This window comes from Podarcis muralis, chromosome 11 (assembly GCF_964188315.1).
Source record: "Podarcis muralis chromosome 11, rPodMur119.hap1.1, whole genome shotgun sequence".
In the NCBI taxonomy this organism is placed as follows: Eukaryota; Metazoa; Chordata; class Lepidosauria; order Squamata; family Lacertidae; genus Podarcis; species Podarcis muralis.
The window spans coordinates 41,714,038-41,730,273 of NC_135665.1; the positions used below are offsets into that span (position 1 = coordinate 41,714,038).

At 40.1% G+C, this 16,236-nt stretch overlaps 2 protein-coding genes across 6 annotated transcripts in view; both read right to left on the reverse strand.

Moving 5' to 3' along the window:
* IPO11 (importin 11) overlaps positions 1 to 16,236 on the reverse strand; it is a 70,949-nt gene that overhangs the window by 15,182 nt on the left and 39,531 nt on the right. For all 5 annotated transcript variants that reach the window (XM_028748261.2, XM_028748258.2, XM_028748262.2 and 2 more), the window contains exons 24-27: positions 14,995 to 15,075; positions 12,235 to 12,330; positions 8,840 to 8,953; positions 7,339 to 7,460 (exon numbers count right to left, since the gene is read on the reverse strand). In XM_028748261.2, the coding sequence (XP_028604094.2) occupies positions 7,339 to 7,460; positions 8,840 to 8,953; positions 12,235 to 12,330; positions 14,995 to 15,075 (413 nt within the window). The remainder of the gene's footprint in view (positions 1 to 7,338; positions 7,461 to 8,839; positions 8,954 to 12,234; positions 12,331 to 14,994; positions 15,076 to 16,236) is intronic.
* On the reverse strand, positions 315 to 7,331 carry LRRC70 (leucine rich repeat containing 70). The gene is made up of 2 exons (XM_028748263.2): positions 4,418 to 7,331; positions 315 to 4,051 (listed from the first exon to the last, which is right to left on the reverse strand). The coding sequence occupies exon 2, from the start codon at positions 4,038 to 4,040 to the stop codon at positions 2,130 to 2,132; it is 1,911 nt and encodes a 636-aa protein (XP_028604096.2). The 5' UTR covers positions 4,041 to 4,051; positions 4,418 to 7,331; the 3' UTR covers positions 315 to 2,129.

Here is a 16,236-nt window from a genome sequence, read left to right on the forward strand (position 1 = left end):
AGTTGGAAAGATCACAGAAAACAGGTGCGCACACTTAACTGTCCAGCAGGCACAGATAATGTTCACAGAATGGTAGAGTTGGGAGGCAGCCCCAAGGGTCATCTAGCTCAACTCATACAGCTCAAATGCAGGAATCACAAGACTCAATTTATGCAATGACAGACATGTACATGGGCCCTTCTGAAAACAGAGTGGGTAGCCACACAAGTTTTTCATGTTGTCAAGGCAATCTGAGTATAATTTTTGGATGCTATAATTACCTAATCCACTTTACCCATCTGATTAACAAACAACAGTTACAGAGTCAATGGTAATTAAATTCCTCTACTAAAGCATAATTCATTGCAAAGATTCATGTCATCTATTTAGAATGGAATCCCATTATCACAAACAACCATGTCAGCACTGGTTCTTTCAGCTCTCAACACAGATAAGTGCTAGGATGTTGCTCTCCCATTCCATTTTTCCAGCTACCACAGTTTAACGTTAAGACGTTCCACGGATAAAATGAATCTCTCAAAAAACATCTTCAGTTTGTGATGCGAGAAACTGCAAAACGTAGTATTTCTTACAATATCAACAGATTTTCTTATAAATTTCTAACTTTAGTTAGTTCTGTCTATGTATCCAGGACAAAGATCTGTCATGGGGAAAATGCAGGCAGTTGATACATTGGCAACAGACTTTAAATACACATAAAACAGTTCATTAGAACAAACATACCTGTCCTGTTAGAATGCTGCACTCTGTTGAGTAGCATGGTGCATTACAATGTTGCTGTTATCTCACAGTCTCTCCCCGATAAAAGCTATTTAGTTCTACAAGTAACTGAGTTTCATGATGCTGCCAGCTACAGTTCAGTTTTACTTACTCATTTGTAAGTTGCCTTACAGTGCTCCTAGAATCATTTAATACAAATAAATATTTGAAAACTCTTAAGATCCTGATAGATAAGGACTTAACATCTGATATAAGTGGCTAAACACATAGGGGTGCAAAGTTAGTTCTTGAGGAATGATTTTCCACAGGCAGACAGAACAAAATGGAAATGTATATCTCCCATTATATTTTTGCCTAAGGCTGTTGTCATGCAGCAGTTAGCTTGGTGGCAGACAGATGGCGCTGCAAGCTACAGTGTGACAACAGCCTTCTGAGAGCTGCCAGGCCTTCACAGCAGCAGTGGCCAGCCCAGGCATGCAGTAGAGGTTACAGTCATGACAGGCTAGGGCAGCCACCACTGTTGCCCACCTCATGGGAGCTGTTTGAATGGGCAGCAGGAAAGCAGGATGGAGTTGCCCCAGCCTGTCAAAACTATTCCTCTATAACTCGCTTGGGTCACTTGCCACTGTCCCCTCCTCCTCATGGAAAAAGATCTAACTGTGGGGAGGGGCAAGGAAGGCTTTGGGAGGTCTCACATGGGAGGATTCGCAAGAGCAGTAGGTGGGGCTGACACTCCTTTGCACCTCCAAAGGGGGCAAAAAGAAAAGCTGGAGAGGATCACAAAAGCTTGGAAGGATCAGCATGAGTCAGGCTTTCAACCACTGGCTTCAGGATTTGGACAGGGAAGTGGGGCAACCTGCTTGTCCATCATGCACCAAGTATGCTATGTCAGGCATAGGCAAACTCGGCCCTCAAGATGTTTGGGACCACAACTCCCATCATCCCTAGCTAATAGGACCAGTGGTTGGGGATGATGGGAACTGTAGTCCCAAAACATCTGGAGGGCCAAGTTTGCCTATGCCTGGGCTATGTGATTGACAGATGACTTGCCCTGACTGCCTGTTAAAGGTGGCCCATGCTGCTGGAGCCTTGGTCTAATGGATTAGTACTGGGTGAAGAAGGGCTGGGGAAGTCTAGTGGGTGGGTGGGTTTGACAAGGGGTGGGGATCGAGGTTGGTGATGCAAGCGGTGGCCCTCGTGTCTGTATGTGTACACACACAAATTCACAAAAAGTTAAGTTTCATACAAAAAAGCAGCTATTAAAATGACAGCAAATATGGCAATAGTTGAAAAAGACAGGCTAGATTCCCCCCCCCCATAGCAGTTGTTGAACTTTCATCTACAAAATATCTCACGCTGTTGCTTTATAGACTTCATACATGCAGCCACAAAAATCCCTGCTGAGTATATTACAATGCAGAATGTTCAAATAAGATGACCTGCGCTTGGCTTTGAAGTGCTGCTGGTTTAGGAGGCTGACCGTGGTCCAGTTCTGAACTTCCCAGTGAGTGCTGAGGTACAGGCTGAGTTGGATCCGTTATGCTGTAGCTTCCAGCTTGATAAAAGCCATAGTATTCTATGCCATTGTCAGAGTCATTTTGCTCTTTGAGCTTCTGCCTGAACTGAATAATTTTGTAGATCAAAAAGAAGATCACAGCACAGGCCAAAATAAAAAAGGTTAATAAAATGTCAAATGCCTGATGTAGTTTCTCGACCTGCTGTGTGCAGATTAGAGATGTTTTCAAGGAGACAGAAGTAGATTCTGGAGGAGATGCTCTGCTTTCTTCCATGGTCAAATTAACAGGTATATTCTGCGCTGGTATTTGCACCGTTAGCACTGAGAACACTATAGCTGCCTGTCTCAGCTTCCTGCTGGAATAGGTTCCATCCAGATTTTGAGCAGCCGATGAGGTCGGCACTTCTGCCCATAATGTAACTGTATTTGCTTCCACATCCTTTGAATGTTCATAAACTGCATTGCTTGAGGGGGGGTTATCCGATCTCATCAATAAAGTAGTGGTACTTTGATGGATACCTGCTGGCTTTACGTTCCTGAATATTCCAGGTCTTGTGGTAGCGTTGAAACAGTTTGCAACCAAACCCCAGTTGGCATAATTCAAGTGCCTTCCATGCAAATAGGAAGGATCTTGGCAATGAATTTTAATAGAGATGGAAGAAGATGTTAGCCAGTTAATTAACCCAAGTAATCTGCAGCTACAATTCCAAGGGTTGTGATTTGCCTGTAAGTGAGTTAAAGAGACCAAAGGCTTAAGCACTTTAGAATGCAAGTCTGTAAGATTATTAAATGCTAGATTCAGTATCTTCAAAGAGGATCCCATTTTTTCAAATGTATTATCTGCAATCTTGATTATTTTGTTTCTATCGAGTTGCAGAAACATTAACTCCTCCAACAGTGCAAAGGTACTGGAATTGATGTTTTGCAAATCATTATTGCTCAGAAGTAGCTTTTTAAGATTATTTAGACCTGTAAAGCCATTCACATGGATAGCTTTTATTTTGGCACTTTTTAGAGATAGATGTTGAAGCTTGTCAAGTCCTCTGAATGCAAAGGGAGGTATTGATCCAATCGGGTTATGTGACAATGAAAGTCTTTCAAGATTGCTCAATGCAGCAAATGCATTTGACGGCACACGTGTTAAATTGTTACCGTCAAGGTACAAACATGTGAGGTTGTCAAGGTGACAAAATGCCGAGTGTGATATCCACGAAATCTTATTGTTCGCTAGGTTAAGAATCCGAAGACTAATCATGCCGACAAAAATGCCACTGCCAACAATCCTGAGACGATTACTTTGCAGCATCAGATATTGAACTGAAGCAAGATCACTAAATAATCCCTTGCGAACAAAAGCTATTTCATTATTCTGCAGGTATAAAGAGCGAAGCTTTGAAAGTCCTTCAAATGTTCCAGGATCCAAGTGTTTTATTTGATTATTATTCAGACGTAGGTACCACAATTTCTTAAGTTCAGAAAATGCCTTTGGGTACACATATAAAATGCTAGAATTATCCAGGTGTAGCACAGCCAGTTGCCGGAGGCCTTTCAGTTCATTTGGATTTAGGTGTGATATGTTATTCCCACTTAAATATACAAAGACGGTATGTTGTGGGAAATTCTTTGGAACAATGGAAAGACCTGAATCACGGCAGTCAGCTTGTCTGCCTCTACACTGCTGGCAAACAGATGGACAGCAAAGTATATCCTGGATCAGCAACAGAAATAAACAAGGAAGAGAATTCCAAACCAACTCAAAGGGGTGAAGTTGACACATATCCCAGACTTTGAGTTTTCCCGTCATCTTTGATTGTGCTATCAGGGGGGAGAAAAGTTTTAAAATGCTTATTCAAAACTCTCCGATTTCATTATGATAAAAGCATGCAATATTATAATGTTATTTCTACTATTTTGTGAATGTTGTCTCTTATACTATTGTTCTCTGGCTTGTAACTATGTCTACAATTTATTAGTTTATAAGATGGTTATAAACAAGATGGTTTAACAATCTCACCAGTTAAAATTTAAAAGTAATGTAAAACTAACAGCTTTCAGAGACAGAAGCTCCTTAACGGCTTTTTAATGAGCCATCCCACTTAAATTCATCCCCCTGGTAACTTCTTAAACTTTTAATGTCACTTTAACTATTCCAAGTTTAAAGTATATTAAAATAGTTCTCACCTAGAATGTGATGCTCATTTTATCAGCTAAAATTTCTTCTTCTGTACCACAGTAAAATTATTAGTACATGTATACGCTGGAGTTTAAGAACTTTCTAGACAACGGGCTAGTTTCTTACGTTTTGTTGCAGGTTCTGCAACTATTCCTACAGGAAACATCTACTCTTCCCCACTGGCTCCTCCACAATGACTGGATAAAATAAAGTTACCATGGATACAGGAAACTGAGAGACAGGAAGTTATTTTATCTGCAGTTCTGAAGGACTGTTGGGGAGGGGGGGGAATCTCTGCAATTCAATCCTCTAAAAATCAGTTGGATTTATTTATCTGTCTTCCCACGGTGCTAATAATAGTCCATATTTGCTTTATATGACTGTGTATAATAAAGACTGCATGTGCTTAAGCTAATTTAAGTATAAAAACAATGTAATGTGTGATGTGTTTATAACTAGTTTATAACCAGTAAAAGCAACTGTTCACAGGAAAGAAAAAGACAATGCTCTTAAGTTGACTCCAGCACTTAGAAAGTATTATTCCACCAAATCAAATACTGTAGTTCAAACAGTACTTGTTTTATACTGAGTAAAACATTTTTTCATCTGTATTTTATTGGAGCACAAACATTTTTGACACAGGGAAGAGCCTCAGGTGACCAATGTGGAAATGTGCAGCAGAAGAGACTTAATAAATTGCCTTATGGGGCGCACTGTTGTAAAAGAAACAATTTCTAATTTATAGAAAAGGTAAGATATCAAAGTGCTACTAGCTAAAATGTACCATAAGCTCTCGGTGCTATTACATAAAATTTACTGTAAGTGGTCCTTGGGGAGTGAGCAGAGGCTTTTGAGCCATAATAGCAAATAGATATGTGTGAATCCCTCTTTCCAATAGGAATTAGGGCGTAGAAAAGAACCTGGCAAATCAGCGGAAGATCTAACGCAGTATCTGTAGGTTTTATAAGATGAAATGACTTCAAAACAAAACAAACCGCCACCGATATCCTAAATCTGTAGGCACATAGGAAGGTGGGGTTATAATAAAGTTGTAACATCACTCCAGTTACCGGTAATACATTTAGCTGAGAGAAGCACTGCAAGCAGTATGATGAAGAAGCAGACAAATAGACTTCAGGGCATGGGTTGGCAAACTAAGGCCCGTGGGCCTGATCAGACCCATCTGCCTTCTGGATCCGGCCCGCAGACGGTCTGGGAATCGCAGGGTGGATCGCCAGTGCACACATTCTTTCCCTCTTCCTCCTCCTGGTTTCTCCCCACCCTGCCTAGAGGAGGAAGGGGGCTGGGCTTTACTGGCACCAGCAGCAGCAGCAGCCGCCATTTTACGCAGCCCCTCTCCAGAGCCCTTTCACGTGCCACTCATCATCCCGCCACCGCCGGCCCCTGCCGCTCACACGACACAGGTAAGCAGCCACCGGGGCTCGTGGTGCTCTTGCATCATCATTCCCCCCCCCAAAATATAGTCCAGCCCCTCACAAGGTCTGAGGGACAGTGGACTAGCCGCCAGCTGAAAAAGTATGCTTCAGGGGGTCTGCTCCACAAATGTTTCAAGAGGTATGTGAACAAGCTTGCTGCACAGTCAGATGTTAGTGCAGCATTCACCCCACAGACTGGCTGCATGGTGAGGAGGCAGCCTTGCAATGCCCACTCATACCCGGGATTGATGAGTGAACCGAGGCAAAGCCTAGAACCTGAACCTGAGCATCACCAGAAGGAAGGGCCATGGCTGAACTTTACAGCCTTTGCTTTGCATGCAAAAGGTCCCAGGTTCAGTCCTGAGTGTCTTGAAGGAGGGCTGGCAAAGACTGCTGCCTGAAACTCCGACGAACCCCTGTCAGTCACCGCTGACAATGGTCTGGCTCAGTGCAAGGCAGCTTCCTGTTCTCCTAACAGATACTACTCAGTAAGGCTAAGACAAATGATATGCATCTCATAGTTTCATTTGGAAACATACTTGTTATGACCTATCATGGATAGAGCGTTGGACTAGGACCCGGGAGAGCAAGATTCGAATCCCCACTCTGCCAAGAAGCTCACTGAGTGGTATTGGGCCATTCACCACCTCTTAGCCTGATCTACCTTGAGCTCCTTGGTGCTATATAAATGTGATGAATGAATGATGTTTTACACAGTACATTGAAACATGCTTTACATTTATTTCTTGGCTTCACTGCGCAGAAAACCACATGATAGGTGCAACCATATAACACAAATGTCTCTGATAAGGACAATGACCAATGTAACGTGCAACAGGGAGTTTAGATAGATATAACTCAACTTGTGTAAGTGAGTAATAGGTAAGAACACTTTATAATGTTCTATTTTCAATTATTTTTTATCAAATAACCAATCGACCATATACATTCTTTATTATTGGTATAATCCACAGGAAAACAGGCATGGTTTCATCTTTCTATATCAAAAGAGCTTGCATAGCTACTTAAATCTAAACTGATTTCAGCAGAATTTATAATGCAGCCTGGATTCTTTCCTATTTTATTGCACTGACAGAACCTTTTATTTCTTTGAGAAATTAAAGGACGGCCTGTGTCAAAAGTTTAGAGAAAGAGAAGACATTCATACAGGTCCATTTAGATAAATAAGAAGCCAAGATGCTAAGCACCATGCAACTAGCTGGTAGGACAGTTCAGTTGGTAGAGCATGAGACTCTTAATTTTTGGGTCATGGATTTGAGTCCCACATTGGGCAAAAAGATTCCTGCATTGCAGGGGTTGGAATAGATGACCCTCGTGGTCCCTTCCAATTCTATGATTCCACACCAAGAGGCCTTTTATGTATTTCTGGTACAGTAACCTCCTACGCATTTGAACCTGGTTCCAAAAGTACTATACGATATGACACGGAGCATTGCTGTTTGGAACTCCAGGCAATATAAAATTCTGCTTACCTATTATCCGATGGCAGAAGGGAAAGTAATGCCAAAGCTGAAAGTTTTCTCCTCTCTGGCTGAGTTATATTGTCCATGCGGTCAACCCACATTTCAATCATGTGACCAAGGAGCTGGTGAGGCTAGAAAAAACAATAGATTGCTGAAAATCTTATTTATAAGCAATACGGTAATCAAACTACTTAGCCATTTTACAACTGGTGGGTAGAAATGAAAAAGTATGATTTCTTATTCAGAAGTTCTTGTTACTATGACAAGCCTAAGTGATTAACTTGGATCTAAAGTTTTTTGCATAACATTCTAACTCTATAACTGGGATGATCATATACACACATGTATATAAATATATAATTATAATTGGTGTTTGTGTGTGCATGTATACACACACACACACACACACACACACACACACACACACACACACAATTGTGTTAAATATTAGTGTTCCATTTCACAAGGATAAATTCAAACAAAACTCCATTGAATCAGCTCTATAGCAAAAGGGGATGCCAAAATGGACTTTGTAAAATCCTTTATTTTCAGTAGATTCATATGATTGTATATTTGTCCATTATGAAATCAATTTAAAAAACCAATTCAAATTTGTCATTTATTTGACTATAATGGGATTGCTAAGCAGCAGAAAACATTTATCTTTAAGGGTATCCCTTGCTGCATGAAACTTCATTTCCTTGGATAGAAATAGTATAAAATTAACAAGCCAGCTATTTCTCAGCATCACACAGAAAACACTTGCTTTAACAGAATATTGTTTGCTATTAAAATTAATTTAACTTAGCTGGGAACCATATGATTTTTTATTTTAAAAAAAAGTCATGGTGATCTTTTAAAAAGGGAAAGTGAACACAGATGTCTCCTTATCTGCAGCTGAATGATACGTCCAATTATCTTATTAAAGACTCCAGGTGCTATTACTGACATTTTTGTTGAATAAATAGCTACCTATATTGAGCTACAGCTGGAATCAAAATAATTGTGGGTGGTATTCTGCATAGATGTGGCTTTTCAGTGGCAGCTCCCCACATCTCTGAAACACTGAAACACATCTCTGAAACATCCCTTTGAACACTGAAAACCCTCTGGAACAGCCTCCAATGAGACATGAGAGTCTACCATCAGAAGGAAAGAGCTTTGCTACTATAAATGGACCAGGATCCCACATCCAAGACAAGGATGAGTAATCAGAAGTGGTCTGATTATTTGCTCCTTAAGCACTAAAACTGTAGACTTGGGTGTCTTGAAGCAATGTGATGTTTTGCTTTTAGCTTCAAAGTCTTAAAAAGCCCATGGCATGCACTCAGGATATTTCTCTATCCTCCTCAAACCAGAAGACTCAGAAAGCTATGGCTCATAGCTATGAACAAATGCAGTACAAAATAGGATCCAGAGAGGTTATGTGGTGGAAGGAAATATGATTTGTACAACCAACTTATGTCCTGCATATAAAACTAATTCAACATTGTAAAATGTAAGGACTTACCTCCTGTCCAGACTCACATGCCATCTGGTTCAGAAGCAATGAGAAAAAACTTTTATTTTGCAACAAGACTCTACCAATGACTCCCAAGTAAGTAGACATTACAACTGGGTACCTCTGAAATGAAAACAGTTCATCTTAGCTTTCCTATCAGGCAGCAAAATATAAACATGATAAAAGCATACTGCAGAAAATGAATAAGAGAACAATCAAACAAGTTAGAAATCTAACAGCACATCACCAATAAACATGCATGGACATCAATTATAATCAAATCACTTCCTATTTTAAGCAAATACTGACCCGCCCAGTTGAGCTGTGTAAACACTGACTTGAAATACTGTCACTGATGTTCAAACAATACCCTGTGAGATAAAGTAGGCAGCCACATCCTCCCTATTTGGCAGACAATCCCAACTATTGGCTATGAAAGGCACATACAATGCTGAAAATTGGAGATGAAAAATACCACAGCACAACCAAAGCACTGAACTATCTTTGTACGGCATTCCATCCAGTTGGCCCTTTGCCATGCTACTTTGGATTGCAGTGCCTAGGGCTTATGGGAAGAGGGTCCTCCTCCTCCTCCATCATACACAGGAGACTGCCTTCCTAGTCCTGCTAGCTTTAGTCCATCACAGAAATTCACTGGTAACTACAGATTTCTGTATCTCTTTTCGAGTCATCCTCTGAGGCCCTTCTTTGTGCATGTCTGTGAGAGAGGTCCAGAGGGTAGCAGCATAAGAACAGGTCTTTTCTGTGGTTGCTCCCATTTGTGGAATGATCTCCCCAGGGAGACTTGCCTGGCACCTTCATTACATGTCTTCAGGAGCCAGACAAAAACGCTTCTCTTTAACCAGGCCTCTGGATGATTAACATTCTATGGCTTTTTAAATGTGTTTGTGGGAGAGAAGGTTATGGGTTTAGTTTTGGTTTTGTTCACATTAGATATTCTGTGTTTTCATTTTGTATTTTTATGTTGTGAACCGCCCTGTTGTCTTTGGATTAAGGGCAGTATACAAATTTAATGAATAAATAATAATAATAATAATTCTCTTCCCATAACACTATTGCTAATGGCACTGTGCACACTCTGGATTGCAATATACTACTTGACAGCAACAATAACTGAAAGTATAGGTTACATATAAACTTCCAAGGAAATGTTATTGCATTTAAAGGCCAAGCAGAATAGTTACAAAGTTTGCTTCTGACATTGTACACATCATTAGGAAAAGTTTGTTCCAAAACTTCAGATATGAGATAGAAGTACTGAATTTCATCAGTGAATATGAGATTTATACAACAGCACCCCTGGCTGGAGGAAGATAGAATTATAAGCAAAAGAAACTTAGGCTGTTTTTGCATAATCGAAATTTTTCATCACTAGTGAGTGTACGTTATAGCTAGAATGTATATTATTCTGCCTCCTTCTCCATTTTGGAGATGAAGAAGATGGATAATAGGTTTTCACCATCTAATAAACCAGGGCTTTCCCCCTCTACTTTGAAAAAGTGCTATTAATCCAACAAGTAGCTCATTGTTGCTATTCTCAGTGGTAACACTTCTCATTGCCAAGATTGTATGGAACGGTGTAGTGAAGTGACACAAATGGCTGAAAAAACAATCACTAGATGTGTTAAATTATGTTATTTTAACGCGTCCTATTATCAACTGCGGGCTATTTGAGGACGTTGCATTTGGAGTGTGAAAAATGGGCTATGAAACAGCTTAGCAGAGAAGTGATTGAAAACCCTTTAAACAAGAAAGAGTAGTTCTGCTGCATTTGAAAGACTAATCCCAACCAAAAAATGAACCAAAATTACAAGTATATGGTTTCAATTATGGGATGTGAAATTTCAAATAAGAAATCAAAATAATCTTGTGTAAAGGCATCCTTTCGGCTCAATTTCTTTTTCTTTAAAACAATAGGAATTGCTGCAATTTCCTGTTTTTCATCACAGGAAAGGATAATGTCTATCCTTCAGGAAGTATTTCATTATAGAATTTTAGGAAAAGCCAAATGCTCTGTTAAGTCCAAGGCAACAGCAGGGTATGTGCTTCCTGGAGAAGCAGGAATACCTTCCAAACAGCATGAGAATGTATAATTTTTAGTACAGCATGTATATTTTTTTAATAAAGCCCACCATCTTTCATGAAGAACTCAAATGCAGAAAAAATTATCTCTTCAACACTTTATCTGGAGCTACATTTTAACACACAATATACTGTAAATTGTAATTTCTCTTATGCTGCCCATGAATATTAAGTGGGGTTTCTGTAAAAATTATATTAAAAATAAAACCGTAATTAGTTTTAAAGTGTAGGAAATAATCCACAGTAGCAGTGCAATCCTATCCATGTCTACTTGGAACCAGTTCAAGTGAACATATGCCCCGAAAAATGATAGGATTGCAAGAAGCATTTTATTTATGTATAATAATAGTACCACAACGGGTCAGTGCATTTGGTTGTTAACCAGAAGGTTGGTGGTTCAAGCTGACCCAGGGGTGGCTGTGAGCAGGATTCCTGCATTGCAGAGGGTTGGACTAGATGACCCTCGGGGTCCCTTCTATGATACTACCTGCTAATATTATTTTGGGTTTAAGGCAGTAGACATATCCTCATATGCAATTCAGCAACTGTCAGAGTATCATTGCATTGCTGTTTTCTGCTGAGCTCTGGAAGCCACATACTGCCAGAAATAAACAACACTTCCAGGAGGGGTAGCAAGATTGCTACTGTGGCAGTTTTCCTTGGCCTTAAAGGGCTAAGAGAGGGCTAACAGCAGGAGTGTGCACAAAAGAAAATATTCAGATTGGATCCTGTTCTGGAGTTTTGAAAAATCTGAAGCATTGGCCTAATTCATGGGTAGGCAAACTAAGGCCCGGGGGCCAGATCCAGCCCAATCGTCTTCTAAATCCGGCCCACGGACGGTCCGGAAATCAGCATGTTTTTACATGAGTAGAATGTGTGCTTTTATTTAAAATGCATCTCTGGGTTATTTGTGGGGCATAGGAATTCATTCCCCCCTTCAAAATATAGTCGTCCCCCCCCCAGGTCTGAGGGACAGTGGACCGGCCCCCTGCTGAAAAAGTTTGCTGACCCTTGGCCTAATTGGATGAAATTAGCAAAAATGGTAGCCCCTTTATGAATTTTGCTTAATTTCAGAAAGTGTGTGGCATTTTGCGCCAGGCACCTTCAAACTTGAACATAGGGTAAAAAGAGGATCACCTCAGCCCCTGTTGTTTTGTTGGCAATTTGTTTGTGGATGTTTCAAGGAAACATTCCGCTTACGATTACACATATACATTTTTCTTTCTTAAAGCTATTATAGATATATGTTACTTTCAAAAAAGATAGATAGATACCATTTGCCACAAATAAGAAATTCTTACCTCCCCATTTATAATTCCCTGAAACACAGATGGCAAAAGAGGTTGAAACATTTCAGGGCCCAACAGTGGATTGACTTTGAGGACATTTTCTACCACCTGAAAGACATGATGCAGATTTTGGTTATAAAGCAGTTCAAGTAAATGATCATACAGTGGTACCTCAGGTTACATACGCTTCAGGTTATAGACTCCGCTAACCCAGAAATAGTGCTTCAGGTTAAGAACTTTGCTTCAGGATGAGAACAGAAATCGGGCTCCAGCGGCAGCAGGAGGCCCCATTAGTTAAAGTGGTACTTCAGGTTAAGAACAGTTTCAGGTTAAGTATGGACCTCCGGAACAAATTAAGTACTTAACCTGAGGTACCACTGTATATAATTCCTGGTTCAATCAACAGGAAGAAAAGGTGGAATGACTAATAGGATATATTTTCTTATCCATACCCACAGTTCTCTGTGTCTGTGTTGACAAGGGGATTTGTGCTCTCTCCTTCCTCCTCCTCCTCTCACATGCACGGTTGAATTAATTACTTTTGATTTTAATGAAACCAAAGCTTGCTGCTATGTTACTAGCAGAAAGGTCTAGTTTGATTATAACAGGAAATATTGAATTAAGTTGAGTGCGAGGAGAGAACACACACATACGCAAGCACATTCACTATGCCCGAGAGCCATCGCTCTAAATGGCCATGGTTTACACTTAGTGATCAAAGATGATTAGGCTATTTTAAAACTTGCATACTACTCAGAATGAGCTGTTTCAGTTTAAGCAACAGAAATGGTCTTTACCCTGAAATGAGAATGTGAGAAAACGGATGTTATCAGAGTGGTGTGAAAGATAGCAGACCATCATCTATAGGTAAAGGTAAAGGTACCCCTGCCCGTACGGGCCAGTCTTGCCAGACTCTAGGGTTGTGCGCCCATCTCACTCTACAGGCCGGTCACATATTTTTATTTAGTAAAATATGTGTGACTATGTATTTACACATACACACACAAACACATATAATTTCTATACCTCATAATATTAAAAAAAAACCCTAAGTGCTGTATTCATATATATTGTAGCAACATAAATATTACAAAACTTTACAACAAAACCATTAATATAAAGCACTAAAACCAGCAAAAAAAATACAAAAGTAGAGTATAATAGGGGTGATAATTTATGCCTTTATTCAAGTTTCATGTGAAATGATTCAAAAACTTTTGTTTTCACAGACAATAAATTTCACAAAGATCATGACTGCTGTCACTGCTTTGTGAAAAATTAATTGCTTGCCGACTTTTACTTAAGTGATTATGTAAATTCCATTATTAGTAGTCACAACAAAGATTGAATAAGTATTGCAGTAAGATATCCTAATGAAAGTATCCAATTTGCAAAGCTATAATAGCACTATTTCAACATCTTAATTAACATCCTCCAATTGTCTCCCTCTGGTTTCCTAGAAAATACACACATGCTCAACATATTACCATTTACATCCAATAACAACAACAAAAGCTTTTAGCAATAGCTGCTGTGTCCTCAACAGCTTGAATTGTTTCTAAGTTGCCATTAAAATCTTTACAGGTTTCATAAAAAGAGAATTTTTAATCTTATTCTTAATATTATAGTTAACATTACACAGGCATCCTTGTGGGGGGAAAACATATTTGTTTTGGCAAGCCTATCTGGAGACATAATCAAATGGTGTATACCTATTCTATATACTCCACTTAGGGAGTCTTTGATTCAGCAGCTTATAAATTATTCTAAATAATTTTAGAAGCAAGAGGGTTTTCTCCTCCCTTGCTCTTGCCTTTGGAGCTAAATTCTTTGAATACTCCCTTCCCCAAATATATGCCTTCTGTGATTTGGAAAGATGAGTACACATAGTATATGACTGCAACTATAAGTGCCTTATGGGACGCGGGTGGCGCTGTGGGTAAAAGCCTCAGCGCCTAGGGCTTGCCGATCGAAAGGTCGGTGGTTCGAATCCCCGTGGCAGGGTGTGCTCCCGTTGCTCGGTCCCAGCGCCTGCCCACCTAGCAGTTCGAAAGCACCCCCGGGTGCAAGTAGATAAATAGGGACCGCTTACTGGCGGGAAGGTAAACGGCGTTTCCGTGTGCGGCTCTGGCTCGCCAGAGCAGCGATGTCACGCTGGCCACATGACCCGGAAGTGTCTTTGGACAGCGCTGGCCCCCGGCCTCTTGAGTGAGATGGGCGCACAACCCCAGAGTCTGGCAAGACTGGCCCGTACGGGCAGGGGTACCTTTACCTTTACCTTATAAGTGCCTACCTATGCCTTGGAACAGATGTGAGGGACTTCTGGCACTCCAGCTGCCACTGAACCACAACTCCCATCATTCCTGGCCACTGGCCATACTTGCTCAGGCTGATGGGAGTTGTAGAGCAGAACATTTGGAGGGTCAAACGTTTCCCACCCCTCCCCTAAAACAATAAACTTCATTTGATTTATGGTGAAGAGAGTAAAGTCTTCACCAAGGTTGTTCATTAATAGTCAATGAAGTTACTAGAGGAAAATTTAATGTTTTAAAACTTTGTTACATCCCAACAGCAGCAAAATTTAAACTCCAAATCCCATAAGCAGATTCAATTGTGTAGTATACTTACTGCACTATAAGCAATTCATTCTTGTACTACTTAAAAATTCTACAAAATCAGACATGAAAATAGGACAAAACAAATGTGCACACACTGTAATTTTGGCTGTTCTTGAAAATAAACATATTTTAAACTGGAAAATTAATCCTTTACCTTCAGAACTTGAACCTGACCATCCATGTTGATATCTTTTAAGACCTCACAAAACGATTTGCAAAGTTCCACTGCATAGACCTAAAGTGAAAATAGCACAAATCAATACACACACCAAGCACAATTCTGTAATCAATCTCATACTTCAAAAAGACTGACGTTCACATGAACAAATGACCTTGGGGCTGTTGTTATCTCTCAGCCTAACTGACCTCACGGGGTTGTTGTGAGGATGAAAATGAGGAGAAGAACCATGTATGCCATCTTGAACTGGCTGGAGAAAAGATAATCGTAATAACTACCTGTTACCATCTGTAGGTGTTCCTTCTCCATTTGATTTGAATATAATCTCAGGCTTAGAACTTGTTCAAGAACTAAGTGCTTTGACTTACTACAGCTCAGACTCAAAGAGACCCATACCTGAACAGAGAATACTCTTGCATGATGAACACACAAGCTATATTGGTCATTCCTTCATATTGCATTGCACACTGCTCCAGAGTGAGCAATGGGAGAAGGGGCTACAGAAGGAAGCCCAGTACCTGCCTGGAAAATTTGTGCATCTCCAGTATCCTAATTCAGCCAGGAAGATATTTTTTGTGGGGGGCAGGGCTGGTGGGAAGTACCTGAAAATCATCATCTTCTGAAAATACTTTAAAATTTGAGAAACACTAGCACCTATGATCATCATTAGCCCACGCTCATAGCAAGCTGAGCTACAAGCTTCAATTGCCATCTCTAAGTTTCCCATGTGCAGTGGGATTTTGAAACTGGAGGAGTCTGCAGTCAGAAATCCTGATGATATCATGATAAAATACGGTACTTGAAAGGACGGCATTATATGCTTCCCCCAATTTAAAATGAAAGGATTCTGGGGCAGCCTATTGTTGATAAAGTTAGCACCATAACTATAAATATGAAGAATTAATAGCGGCAGTAATCAACAGAAGGAACAGAGGCACTCAGGAACAAAGATTCTGTTTTCAAGCAAATCATCCATTGTAATCAACAAAATAATAAAATACTTAATTGGCTGTGCAAATAGTATACAGATGCTTTTATCATACAGGTGGGTATCCTACTAAGCCGTATTCTTTCCAGTGCCTGCTTAAAACATTTCTGTTTAGGCAGGTCTATCTAGAGACGCATAAATGATGATGTGTCTTAATCTTTTTAGCTTACTGCTCATTTTAAGTGTTTTTAACTGTTTACCTGGTTTAGTGGTAATTTTAATATTTCTTA